The sequence below is a fragment of the Panthera onca genome, chromosome C1, assembly GCF_046562875.1.
Source record: "Panthera onca isolate mPanOnc1 chromosome C1, mPanOnc1 haplotype 2, whole genome shotgun sequence".
NCBI classification, from domain to species: Eukaryota; Metazoa; Chordata; class Mammalia; order Carnivora; family Felidae; genus Panthera; species Panthera onca.
Window position 1 is genome coordinate 135895363 of NC_138346.1, and position 14341 is coordinate 135909703.

At 40.1% G+C, this 14341-nt stretch overlaps 1 protein-coding gene across 7 annotated transcripts in view; it reads right to left on the reverse strand.

The window, feature by feature from the left end:
• CDC14A (cell division cycle 14A) overlaps window positions 1-14341 on the reverse strand; it is a 187506-nt gene that overhangs the window by 88655 nt on the left and 84510 nt on the right. For all 7 annotated transcript variants that reach the window (XM_078451616.2, XM_078451613.2, XM_078451617.2 and 4 more), the window contains exon 7: window positions 13602-13664. In XM_078451616.2, the coding sequence (XP_078307742.1) occupies window positions 13602-13664 (63 nt within the window). The remainder of the gene's footprint in view (window positions 1-13601; window positions 13665-14341) is intronic.

The window sequence follows — 14341 nt, forward strand, 5'->3', positions numbered from 1 at the left end:
CAAGGAAACGGAACCTCTATTTATACTACCATTATCATTTCCCATTTTCATGAAAATCAAAATTTAGCTGTACAATTTCTATGTTTCAAACGAGATGTTTCTTTCTAGTTAGCAAAAGTTACAAAAATGAAACTTTTCATGACACTATAAACGTCTGAATTGTGTTCATCTAACTGTAATAAATATGATATCCCCATAATGCCAGAAATAAAATCTTAGGAATACTGTGAGTGCTATCACATGCCAAGTTATATCTCAGGTATAACTATCTATTTATAACAATTTGAATAAAGAATCTAATATATAGCTCTATGATAATTAAACTTTTTCTTGTTTAAAGAAAGCAGTCTCTAATGTTCCAATATCCCTCTTAAATAATTAATAAACTTAAAACATTACTTAAAAATTCAAAAATAAAAGTCTGCTCTAATCATCAAAAGGCTAAACGCAATTCTTTATGAACAGTAAAAGAAAACAGGTTTCTGTGTTCACTATTTCTGTATCCTTGACCACTAGGTAAGCCTAGATAAATATATTGTGTTACGTCTGTTAATTTGGATTACAGACATCCATTTGGTTAAACAGTAACCTTTTATAATCAATCATATGGAGAAAGGCAATGGACTCACTAAGATACATTCACTCACAAAACCAAAAGAATACGTTTGCAAATCTGCCTACCCAAAAAGATAAACATTAGGTAATACTAGACTATATTCAGTAGCCTGGATAAGGCTGATGGAGTAAACGAAATTTGGGTCTCAGATCCAAATCTGAAAAAAAGTTAATAAGGAAGTTACAGCTTTTAACTGACTAATGTAACATAAGCTTACTTTGGTAAGGTTCCCAAATTAATATTTGTGCCTTCTATCACAGTGAATGATACAAATGTCAATATTTATCAATAATAAAATATTTAAGATGACACAAATTGGTTTTCTAATTAAATACACACACACACACACACACACACACACACACACACACACAGACACTTCAAAGAAATCTAAATCAGACAGGAACTTAAGGTACTTTCCAACCCTACCACATTTTATAAACAAACATCTCAGCAAGGGCGAGGCAAGAGGATGGTTTTACCGCTTACATTCCAAAGCCTACTGCCTACCAAGTACTACTTAGGAAAACCACACATTCTTCACTATAATAAAATTTAAAAAAAAAACAAAAAAACTGAATTCCTGAAACTGATACATTTAAATGTTAATATTCACTTTACTACAGGAGTCTTTAGTCTACAAAAGATTCGCCAGGTTTCTTTGAAATAGTTAACTGTGCTGGTGCATTTAAAATATCATCTGAGGGGCTCCTGCGTGGCTCAGCTGGTTAAGCATCTGACCCTTGATCTCTGCTCAGGCCTTGATCTCAGGGGTGTGAGCACAAGCCCTGCCCAGTGTGGAGCCTACTTTAAATAAATAAAAAAATGAATGTATGTTTGGAAAACAAAGAACTCAAAGTTGCTTACAAAAAAGTAAATAGCAGTATTAAAACTGAAAAAATAAAAAAATTAAAAGTAACTGACTTGAAAACATAAATTTTTACATCTAAGAAATACATCCATGCCAGTAAGGCATACCTCTGTTGTACTGGTCACAAAATATATTTTTCAGTCCAAATGCTGAAAATCAATTGGCCTTACACCACTGTAATAGACAGTAAAATAGAAAAGACAGACCTTGAGCTTAACAAGTACAGGATTGATCCCCTTTATCAACAGATAGGTTTCCTAAGACAACATGGACAAACTGTTTTTAAGCACATTTCAACATTCATTAAAACATTTGCTGAGCCTTTATTATACATTAATGACTATCACTCAGTGTCACACATAAAATAATAAAAAGTATCTTCTCTGTGATCTTAAGGAGTCTGAAAGCAAGTGGGAGTGACCAATAACAGTAATAATAATAGATGCAAATACATATTTACCACCAACTCTGTACTAGGCACTGCTCATTCAGTCCTTACAGAAATCCTATGAGGTGGGCGCTACTCTAGTCTCTATTTTACCCATTGCTACAGACTGAATGTGTGTGTCCCCTCAAAATTCACACATCAAAACCTAATCCACAATATGATGGTATGTGGAGGTGGGGTCTTTGGGAGGCGGTTAGGTCATAAGGATGGAGCCCTCATGAATGGGACAAGCATCCTTACAAAAAAGACCCCAGAGAGCTCCCTTACCCCTTCTACCATGTGAGGACCCAGGGAGAACACGACCACAGAAGAAGGCCACCAGACACCAAACGTGCTGGTGCCTTGATCTGGGATCTTCCAGCCTCCAGAACTGTGAGAATGTTTGTTGTTTAAGCCACGCAGTCTATGGTATTTTTGTTACAGCAGCCCAAACTAAGACACCCATTTAAAAAAATAAAAAGAGTTGCATTAAACTTTGAAACGTGGGGCGCCTGCGTGGCTCAGTCAGTTGAGTGTCCAACTTTGGCTCAGGTCATGATCTCATGTCTGTGGGTTTGAGCCCCACCTCAGGCTCTGTGCTAACAGCTCAGAGCCTAGAGCCTGCTTCAGATTCTCTGTCTCTCTCTCTCTGCCCCTTCCCTGCTCACTCTGTCTTTCTATCTCTCAAAAATAAACATTAAAAAAAAGTGCTATAATAGAAGTATGTAAGAGGTTTAACAGTGGCACAAGACTATTTGAAAAATCAAAAAGAGGGGCGCCTGGGTGGCTCAGTCGGTTAAGCGTCTGACTTCGGCTCAGGTCACGATCTCGCTGTCGGTGAGTTCGAGCCCCACGTCAGGCTCTGGGCTGATGGCTCAGAGACTGGAGCCTGCTTCTGATTCTGTGTCTCCCTCTCTCTCTGCCCCTCCCCCGTTCATGCTATGTCTCTCTCTGTCTCAAAAATAAATAAAATATAAAAAAAAAATTTTTTTAAAAATCAAAAAGAACTAAAAAGTCTCTTTTTATTCATTAAAAAGCACCTTCCTTGGGGCGCCTGGGTGGCTCATTCGGTTGAGCATCCGACTTCAGCTCAGGTCATGATCTCACAGTTTGTGGGTTCAAGTCCCGCATCAGGCTCTGTGCTGACAGCTTGCTCGGAGCCTGCAGCCTGCTTCAGATTCTGTGTCTCCTTCTCTCTCTCTGCCCCTCCCCCGCTAATGCTCTATCTCTCTCTGTCTCTCAAAAATAAATAAATGTTAAAAAATTTTTAATAAAAGCAACTTCCTTATATTTTCCTACTTCTAAAACAATAAAATAGTGTTGAGGGGCGCCTGGGTGGCGCAGTCGGTTAAGTGTCCGACTTCAGCCAGGTCACGATCTCGCGGTCTGTGAGTTCGAGCCCCGCGTCAGGCTCTGGGCTGATGGCTCGGAGCCTGGAGCCTGTTTCAGATTCTGTGTCTCCCTCTCTCTCTGCCCCTCCCCCGTTCATGCTCTGTCTCTCTCTGTCCCAAAAATAAATTAAAAAAAAAAAACGTTGAAAAAAATAAATAAATAAATAAATAAATAAAAAAATAAAATAAAATAGTGTTGATGGTATAGTTGTATTACATAAACACAAATATGCTGCAGTGATTGGTACTTTATGTGCTTAAAGCAAAGCAAATATTTGAGTTATTTGGTTTAAATTAAAATGGCATGCCATCTGGCATCTTAAATAATCAAACTCTAGATTATTAATTTAGATTTGCTGTTGAGAGACAGTGTGGTGGAGGGAAAGAGGAGGGCCCCATGTGGATGACTGTTTCACCTCTGCTAGCTCCAGCTGGGGTGGGGAGACACTGATGGTAGAAAACACTTGGGGGAGGGGCTGGGTGGCTCAGTGGGTTGAGCATCTGATTCTTGATTTCAGCTCAGATCATGATCTCACAGTTCTCGAGATCGAACCCTGCATCAGGCTCTGCACTGAGAGCATGGAACCTACTTGGGATTCTCTCTCTCCCTCTCTCTGCCCCTCCCCTGCTCACTCTCTCCCTCTTTCTCAAAATAAATAAATAAACTAGGAAAAAAAAACAAAACACTTAGGGGACTGCTCCAGCAGCTCAAACCAATGACGCCTCTGCTGATGCAGCCACAGGGAGCACAAACCCAGTGTAAGTTTGCAGGTGCCCTCCAGTGCTCAAGACATGATTATTTGAGGCCACCAGCACATACACGATTGTTGAAAACTGGAAACAGGTGCCCTCACCCATGAAGAGTGTGTTCAACCACAAACCAGAACCCTAGAGAGCAGCAGCATTTCAGGTGGATAAAGGAAGAGAAAGTACTTGCAAAGGAGACTGAGAAGGATGGCCAGAGACTCAAGGAAGAGAAAAGCAAGAGATGGATCCTTACAAGTTAGGGAAGGAAAGTGAGTATCCAGAATTAGAGAGTGGCCACAGGATAAATTAAGTAGGAAGAAGACCAAACACAACCATCTGGTTTTGCTAACTTTTGTATTAGCAAGGACAGGTCCAGCAGACTCACAAAAGTAAAGACCAGACCATAATCAACCAATGACTGAATAATAACAGAGTCAAGACTGCTCTCTTAAGAAGCTTGGAGGTAAAAGAAAGGATAGAAACCAAACAGCAATTAAAGAGGAAGGAAAAAACCATGGGAAATTTCTTAGGACAAGGTAGACCTCAAAACATTTTATAGAGTCAACCAACATGACCTTTGAGCCAGCAATAGGTGTAATGGATTAACAGATGTGGAAACACTGGGTGCCTCCACATTTGCAGGTGCAGTGTCCAGGAAGGAATTTTGCTTCCTTGAACTTGTAGCCTTTGAGTGGTATACTCAATACTACAAGATAGCCCCAGGGAAATGCTTCTAATAGTTCTTTGAGTAGTCAAATCACTGTGGGAGGCATACCTCCACCGTTCCTCCAGGTGGTCAGGACATGCTCACATACCTGCATTCTGGAGCTTGCTTGACCCCAGTCCTATGGCAGGAATTCACAATTACAAGGGCAGAAATTCACATTTTTCCAATTCCATAATCCATGAACAAGAGGGCAGACCAAGCAAGCAGCACCGAGATTACATTCTAGTTTGCTCTACAAACTCTAACCCAAAGCAGTCTTGAAACATCATACCTTAGGTGTTCAACAGCATTGAGTCCTGCTGTTGACCTGAGGTGACACACTGAGCAAAGGAAAACCCAACGAATGTTACCAGTTCTCAAGGTACATACAAAAAAGCATCCTCAGGAGTCTACACCACCTGGTCAGTTTGACAATTTACTTATTAACAGCAATGAAGGATGACAAAGTCAACCTGGAGACAGTCTCTGCTCATACATTAAACTAAACTGATGTACATGGACTCCCTGCTTGAAGATTATAATCCCTAGCAATCCTGTGTTACAAATAACTGGTTAAAAAAAAAATCTCACTATCAGAACACAGACTGGCTGGTAATGAAAGAATGAAACATCATTTACTGATGCTGTCTACCATAGTTAATACCTTTTTCTCTTGGAGTTTACTACAAAATCAGAATGAATTCTTAATTAATAAATCTTGGTCACTTTCATTAGAAAGTAGTTATTTTTAGCAAATTATATAAAATATTTTGAAATACGCTACACTCCTGTTTTTAGTATGCATTCGGTCATGTCTTTATTCTTTCATTTTACAAACATTCAATGACTGCCCACTATGAGCATACTATGCTACTGGTTACTTACTCAGACAAAGATGAGTAAGACTCGGTTCCTGACCTCAAGTAGCCAGAGTGCAGGGAAGACACAGATGTGTAAATAGAGCATCAAGCAACACTGTGTGAGAAGAGCTCCCACAGAGCTAAGAATAACTTAGACACATGCACATAAATATGGTGGGCAGGAAAGAAGGGATCACAGGCAGGAGGGGGGAACAAGAGCATGCCGGAAGGCACAAAAGCATGCAGCTGCAAAGCCCATGAAGGACTTAACATAAGAGACTGATATAATCAGACACAATTTCTAAAACATATACTCCGATAGTAATATGAACACTTGATGGAAGAGGCCCAAGAGTCAACAAAGACCCTTGGGGCACCTGGGTGGCTCAGTCAGTTGAGCATCTGACTCTTGATTTCAGCTCAGGTCATGATCTTACAGTTGTGGGATAGAGTCCCACATTAAGCCCCACATCAGGCTCCATGCACAGCATGGAGCCTGCTTAAGATTCTCTCCTTCTGCCTCTCTCCCCTGCTGTGCTCTCTCTCTCTCTCTCTCTCTAAAATAAAATTGAAAAAGAAAGAAAGAAAGAAAGAAAGAAAGAAAGAAAGAAAGAAAGAAAGAAAGAGAAGGAAGGAAGGAAGGAAGGAAGGAAGGAAGGAAGGAAAAGAGAAAAGGAAGGAAGGAAAGACCCATTCCCAGACATGTAGAATTGACCAATGCTTCCTTATAAACAGTTCCCACATGGGCTACATTATAATGTGGCTAAGATAATGTGAAATCACCTTCTAGAATAGCAATGCTCTTTTACCTAAAGAATAACCTGTAGGTGAAAATAGCAATAAAAATGACTTATTGCTAGAAAAATCACTAGAATATCTCAGGAGCAAAATTTTCCACATTCAGCCTGTCATGAATGAATGAGAAATTCTGTGTAGACAACTGATCTGCTCAGCAAGAAAATGGGGCTTGTGGTGAAGGTCAAACATGATAAATTCACAGAACAAGGCAGAGGGATATATAGATTCTAAGATAGCAGATGGTAAGAATAAAGGTTCTCACCCCATACATGAAGAGATGAAATTACAGGTAACCTCTTGAGAAAGAAAAAAAAAAAGACTGGACCCAGCAAATATACTGAGCAAATAGAAGGTATTTAATAAGTGTTCAATAAACAAACTGAAAAGTAATCAACTGAAGGCCACAAAGAATGTAATGCAGCTTCTTGACCCCCATCTAACAAAAGTTTATCTGTACACCGTTATTTCTGTAGAACAAAGCTTTCCAACAAAATGTAGATCCCTGGGCAGAGATGGGGACAGCCAGAGTCCTCTAGGCCAGTCATCAACAGCTATGAGCTATGACCACAGGGTGCTGAGCAAATATTATTTTCCATGTGTACCTTGAGGAGAGGAACAAAAGGAGGCCCTACGCAGTGACTCCACACAGGCAGTAACCAGTCTTTCTGTCACCAGGTCTGCAGTAGCCAAGCATGGCTCTAACCACGTCCATCAAGTAACCACTGTTAACGTGGTCCAGGTTTGTCAGCATGGAAAAGCAAAGGGCCAAGTCCATAATTCCAGGACATATCCTCATACTGACAATGCTGCTTCACTGAAAGCATTTTTTTTTTTCTCAAAAAAAGGAATGATTTATGGGAGGGGGGGAGATAAAAAGATAGTGGAAGATATAAAATAGCTCAGAGAAAGGAGTCAAAGTGATTTCGTAGTTTTTTGAAGTAGGCTTTACATAAACTTTAAGCTCCATCTAATCCCCAAAAAAGTATTTACGGCAATTCCTAGGGATTGCGTGGGCCAAATTCGGGATGGGGTAATGAACATAAGCCACAGCGGTGAGGCATATCCACGTGCTGCCACTGAAGCTTGTTTCCTTGCACTTCTCTCCTCCTCCCGTCTCCCCAGGACAGGGTGCTGCTGAGTTGGTCTGTGTGTGGCCAACATAGACACATCATCAAAAAGGACAAGCCTTCTGGTAAACAGGAGAAAGCCCCTCGGAGACAACCAAACCACAAACTAAAGACACAACTTCAAATTCTCTTTGATAAATAACAACTGCTTAAAAGCAGCACCATTAATGATTAGTGGCGTGTAGGCAAGGCCTTATTTACCCAAGAAAGAATGTTAAAAAGATTGACCGAAGGGGCGCCTGGGTGGCTCAGTTGGTTGGGTGTCTGACTTTGGCTCAGGTCATGATCTCACGGTTTGTGGGTTCGAGCCCTGAGTTGGGCTCTGTGCTGACAGCTCAGAGCCTGGAGCTTGCTTCAGATTCTATGTCTCCCTCTCTCTCTGCCCCCACCCCACTCATGCTCTGTCTCTCTCCCTCTCTCAAAAATAAATAAACGTTTAAAAAAATTAAAAAAAAAAAAAAAAAAAGGTTGACTGAAGGCAGACTCAGTGGATGGATGCTGTTATTTCTAGGTCTCCCAAGCAGGACATCATGAGCAGTAACAGTATAGAGGTATGGCCAGGGTACAGCTCCTCACGTCTGCTTAGGTGCATAATTTGAATACTCAAGCTCTTTCATCTTCATTGTTGTTTGCCAGGGCAAAAGGTCTATTTCCATTTTTCAAGTGACCTGATTAATGGCTAGGTTTCGAAAGAGTGGCTGCTTTCTTAGTTTTGCGAAAACCCGAAAAGAAATCTGTTGGGAAAGTATGAATGTTTTGACACTGGTTCTTAGTAGAAGCTTTTGGACCACATTCTCACAGTTACTTCAGGGGACCTTGGTGGCCGAGCTGCCAGAATTACATCTGTTTGATCAGTGCAGATGTGAAAAATGCACAGGCAACAGCTTGGCAAGACCTGAGAGGCCACATGTCGGAAGATACTTTTGGTCATCAATTATTAATGGGCCATTTTGCAAGTCACATAAAAATAAAGCAAGAGCCTGAGATATCTTACCCCAAGCCTTCTAAATATGACAGGACCTTAACTCTTAGGTGAACAATTAGATTACCTGAAGCAAGAAGACATAACCTGTTCTGCTTATCCAAGGCTTCACGTCATTCCGAAGGACCCCGACTTTCATGGGCAAGCCTGTCCTTGTGGAATCTGCCCTCTCCCGGGGGCGCCTGAGTGGTTCAGTCGGTTAAGCGTCCGACTTCAGCTCAGGTCATGATCTCACGGTTTGTGGGTTAGAACCCTGCATCGGGCTCTGTGCTGACAGCTCAGAGCCTGGAGCCTGGAGCCTACTTTGGATTCTATGTCTCCCTCTCTCTCTGCCCCTCCCCTGCTTGTACTCTGTTTCTCTCTCTCTCTCTAAAATAAATAAACAAAAAATAAATAAAAAGAATCTGTCCTCTCACTACACATGGCTACTGAGCCCTTGAAATGTGACTAGTCCAAACTGAGACATGCCATGGAGCAAACTACACACCGAGTTTTGAAGGCTTAGTCTCAAAAATACAAACGTTAAAATACATCATCAACGATTTTTATATTGATTACACGTTGAAATGATATTTTGGGTAAATTGCATTAAATAAAATATATTTAAACTAATTTCATAATTGTTTTTTTCTAAATGTGGCTACTAGAATGTTTAAAATATATATAAATACTTTTCATTATATTTCTATTGGACAGCACTGCTCTAGACCCATGAATTGCTGGAAAGATGGATATAACCTTTTGCAGAATGAGCAAACGTTTATCTATAGACCTTATAAAACAAGTATTTCTCATATTCTGCTGACCTTGTCATTAACAACATTTTTTTTAATATGAAATTTATTGTCAAATTGGTTTCCATACAACAGCCAGTGCACATCCCAATGCCCTCCTCAATGCCCATCACCCACCCTCCCTCCTTCCCACCCCCATCAACCCTCAGTTTGTTCTCAGTTTTTAAGAGTCTCTTATGGTTTGGCTCCCTCCCTCTCTAACCTTTTTTCCCCTCCCCAATGGTCTTCTGTTAAGTTTCTCAGGATCCACATAAGAGTGAAAACATACGGTATCTGTCTTTCTCTGTATGACTTACTTCACTTAGCATAACACTCTCCAGTTCCATCCACATTGCTACAAAAGGCCATATTTCATTCTTTCTCATTGCGACATAGTATTCCATTATGTATATAAACCACAATTTCCTTATCCATTCATCAGTTGATGGACATTTAGGCTCTTTCCATAATTTGGCTATTAACAACCTTTTTAAGTAGAGTTCTTATCATAAATATCACACATAGAGATGCAGTCTCATTAATTTAGGCTCTTTCTTGAGCCAATTTATATATGAAATGTAGTACAGTCAAGTAGTGCCTTTGAGGGGCACCTGGGTGGCTCAGTGGGTTAAGCCTCCAACTCTTGATTTCATCTCAGGTCAGGATCTCAGGGTTCGTGAGATTGAGCCCCATGTAAGGCGCTGTGCTGACAGCACAGGGCCTGCCTGAGATTCTCTCTCTCCCTCTCTCTCTGCCCCTCCCTGACTTGTGCTCATGCTCTCTCTCTCTCTCAAAATAAATAAACATTTTTTTAAAGTGTCTTTGAAAAGCTTCATCCTGACATCCCCCAATAATCTAAGATTTACATTCTCCTAATTTGCCATCAATGATAAAATTTTACTTTGAAAACCACAATGTCCCTTCAAAACTAAGCGGATAGAACTAGAGGGTATTATACTAAGCAAAATAAGTGAGTCAGAGAAAGACAAATATATGATTTCACTCATGTGGAAAACAGATTAACATAAGGGAAGGGAAGCAAAAATAATATAAAGACAAGGAGGGGGACAAAACATAAGAGACTCTTAAATACAGAGAACAAACTGAGGGTTGCTGGAGGGGTTGTGGGTAGGGGGATGGGCTAAATGGCTAAGGGGCATTAGGGAGGACACTTGTTGGGATGAGCACTGGGTGTTATATATAGGGGATGAATCACTGGAATCTACTCCTGAAATCATTATTGCACTATATGCTAACTACCTTGGATATGGATATAAATATAAATATAAATATAAATATAAATATAAATATAAATATATAAATAAGAAAACCACAATGTCTTCATTGCAATACCAACTTTGCTGGGGCAAATGGAATATGTGAATCTAGCTATCCCCCACGTTCAGCAAATGTCCAGAGTCACTAAAGCAGGTGGGAGAACAGTGAGAGAAATTATGACAAGAAAGGATTAGGCCCACAGATTGTCAAAAAGAGAGTTCCTTTATTTATTCAGTAAGCAGCATTTATGAAATGCTCACTCCCTGAAAATCATGCTTCTATTTGTGATTTTCTTTTCCTAGGCTTAATGATAGAATGGACATATCATTCTCAAAAACGGAAGTAATTTGACATTTTCTGTCAAATGTTCACCAACTGCCACCTGTCTCTCATTACCTGAGTTTTGTTGTTATGTTGTTGTTTATTCAGGTGAGGATATGACCACATTCTTAACAGATTTTTTTGGTTGGCTGGTTGGTTGGTTGGTTGGTTTGCAAGAATGAAACTGTACTGTTTCAGGTTTTTCAACAGCTTTCCAACTACTTCTCAACATCAACATTAAAGTTTACAAAAAAAAAGATGAAGGAATAAGTAAAGTGTCAACTAGTTTTCTCTATTGTGCTATTTGTTCCTTCCTCTCCCTCTTGAATCCCCACCCCAATACCTTCTTTTAATGGAAATGGCTTTTGTTTTCTGCCATAGAATGTTCTCCATGCTCATATACATGGAACATGAAACTTAACAAATTTGGAAGTCCACTTTAAGAATATAAAATTATGGGGGAGCCTGGGTGGCTCAGTCGGTTAAACATCCAACTTCGGCTCAGGTCATGATCTCAAGGTCCATGGTTCGAGCCCCGCATCGGGCTCTGTGCTGACAGCACAGAGCCTGGAAGCTGCTTTGGATTTTGTGTCTCCCTCTCTCTCTGCCCCCCCACCCCACTCATGCTCTGTCTCTCTCGAAAAAAAAAAAAATTAAAAAAATTAAATATATACACACACACACACACACACACATATATATAATTATGAATATAAAATTAGGTATAGGACCTTTCTTTTTTTTAAGTAGGCTCCATACCAATGTGGGGCTTGAACTCATGACCCTGAGATTAAGAGTCACATGCTCTATCAACTGAGCCAGCCAGGCACCCCTTAAAATTAGGTATAGGACCTTAAAAGGTGCCCATGCAAGTGGGGGGGGGGGTCTCTAAAATTTAAGCTTTGTTAGCTTCATAGGAAATAGCTCTGCTCATATAATACAGACATAATATATGTATATGCAGGGTTTGAGGGGCAGATTCTTTGGTCATTACTAAAATGCCATGATAACAATGCTTTTGTGGTTAAAAAAAATACTTAAGGATTTTAATAAATTGCACTAAACTTATTAATAAATTTAGCACTATTTATTGATTTGAGGAGAAGTAGCAGCTTTATGATGTTAAAACTTTCTATCCAAGAACTCAGTATAAATTTTTCCCCTTAGTCATGTCCCAAAGAATTTGCAATCCAATAAGAAAAAATAAAAGTTTGTACACAAATAGCCACAATACAGGAAAAGTGGAAAGTACAAATTGTAACATGTGAAACTGAAGAGAGAAAATACTCAAGAGAGTAAGAGCTGATCTGTGTAGATCTGGCACGCATGAAATGGAGGAGGGGAACCGTTAAAGGAGATGGGCACCTGGCAGAAAGGAAGCTCGGCCAGGGCACAGGGACACTCAAGAAGCAGTAAATATGCAGCTCGGTGGGGCTGGCATGCAGAGGGCACACGGTGAGCAAAGTGAGACAAGGAGAGCAAGAGGGCTGGAGCCCATCCATGCTAAGAATGCCAGGACAGAGGACTCTATCCTCAATTCTGCAGGGCAGTGCAGTTTGGGGCCAAGACAGGCCAAGACGAGAGCTCTGTTTTAAGATCAGTCAGTCAAGTGGGTGCAAGACCAATAGGAGAAGGGCCAGGGCTCATTAGAGTGGTTACCATAGTCTACGACAGAGGGTGTGAGACCTGCACCAGAGTGAAAGAAGTAGAACAGAAAGGACCGGAAAGATGAAACATACCACAGGGCACCAGCAATGAGAATGCAACTACTGGTTAGATCAGGGAGGGAAAGAGAAGTGTTTCTGTTCTTATGCCTGAGTGAAAAGCAGGATGGTGGTGCCATTAATACAGATGAATGAAGTGGAAGACCATGTTTGAATGAAAGACAGTCAATTTCTTTTCACATATGTTATATGTGAAGTTTAACATGTAAGCAGGCTATCCAAACAGACATCCTGAACTAAAGCCCAAAGTGGGAGGGCTGCCCTCTCTTGCTAAGGAGGGGGACACATTTCACAACTCCTCTGGAGGACCCCAACAGAAGAGCTCCCTTTCATAGAATGTTGAGCCTACTCACATTCTACAGGCTTCTCATCTTCCAGAGAAACTAACTGCTTCTAGACTCTTCCTCCTCCTACTCAGAAAGTGCTCTCCTTCAACATCTTAGAGCACAGCCTAGCTGGGACAGCCCTTGACTAAACTCTGCATCGTTGAGCAGGCAAGACATTATTCAAAAGCTTTGTGATGCCACAGGAAAAAAAATTCACCCAACCCATAGAACTAGGTAAATTTAGCCATATTTCAAAATAAAATTTATGCAGCAGAAACCAATACAAGGCAAAAGTCCAATTTTGTTTTAAACAGAACCTGAATTTTTAAAATAACAGTAACTCAGTTTCACTACCAAACTACACTTTGAAATTATTTTTTCTTATAAACTAAATGTGCAAAGTCATTACTAATAGAGGTTTGATACGAGAATATTATAGATACGACATTTTCCCAAACTAAAATTTGGGTGACTGCTGGTTCAAAGGTAATAGCCAAAGCTGAAAGGACAAAACTGACAGCTATGGAAAACGCCAGAATGCGTTTATTTTAGCAGTCACTAAATTTGCAATACTTGAGTGTTGGGGGGTGGTGGGGTACAGGGGATTTTAATTAACATGAAATTATATCTTGCAAAACATTAAAATGTACAAACCTCGTAATGTTCATATTCATCCACATCAAATGTCTCAAAGTCAAAAAATCCATGTTGTAATCCCTAAAAGCAGAACTTGAATTAGTTTTTCCACACCAAATTGATAACTTTTAGCCATTCCTACTCACAAATGACCCTCACTAACCTGAAGGAAAAAGCTTGAAACCTTTCATTTATAACACCTATCTAGAAATCATCTAATATTAGTAATTTTGCTTTGAGACTTTCTTACAAGTGGGACTGAACACTTAGAAAAACATGAAAATATGTCCTGCAAAACAGATCTAGAGTCCTAATTTACATTGTTTTGTGTGTAAATAAATTAATTATGTATATAGGGGTGCCTGGGTGGCTCAGTCGGTTAAGCATCTGACTTCGGCTCAGGTCATGATCTCACAGTTTGTGAGTTCGAGCCCCAAGTCAGGCTCTGTGCTAACAGCTCAGAGCCCGGAGCCTGCTTCGGATTCTGTGTCCCGCCTCTCTCTTTGCCCCTCCCTCACTTGTGCTCTGTCTCTCTCTGTCTCTCAAAAATAAGTAAATGTAGAAAAAAAATTTTTTTAATAAATTAATTAATTATGTATATAAAATGGAGCATACTAGCAAATATATAGTTAAAACCCATTTGGGAATGACGCAATTAATTCATATCAAACCATGACAGAATACCTAACAGTGATTAACTTTTCATATAGGAGAAGAAAAATCAAATTTGTAGGTGCTTTTATTTTCCTTTCAGCATT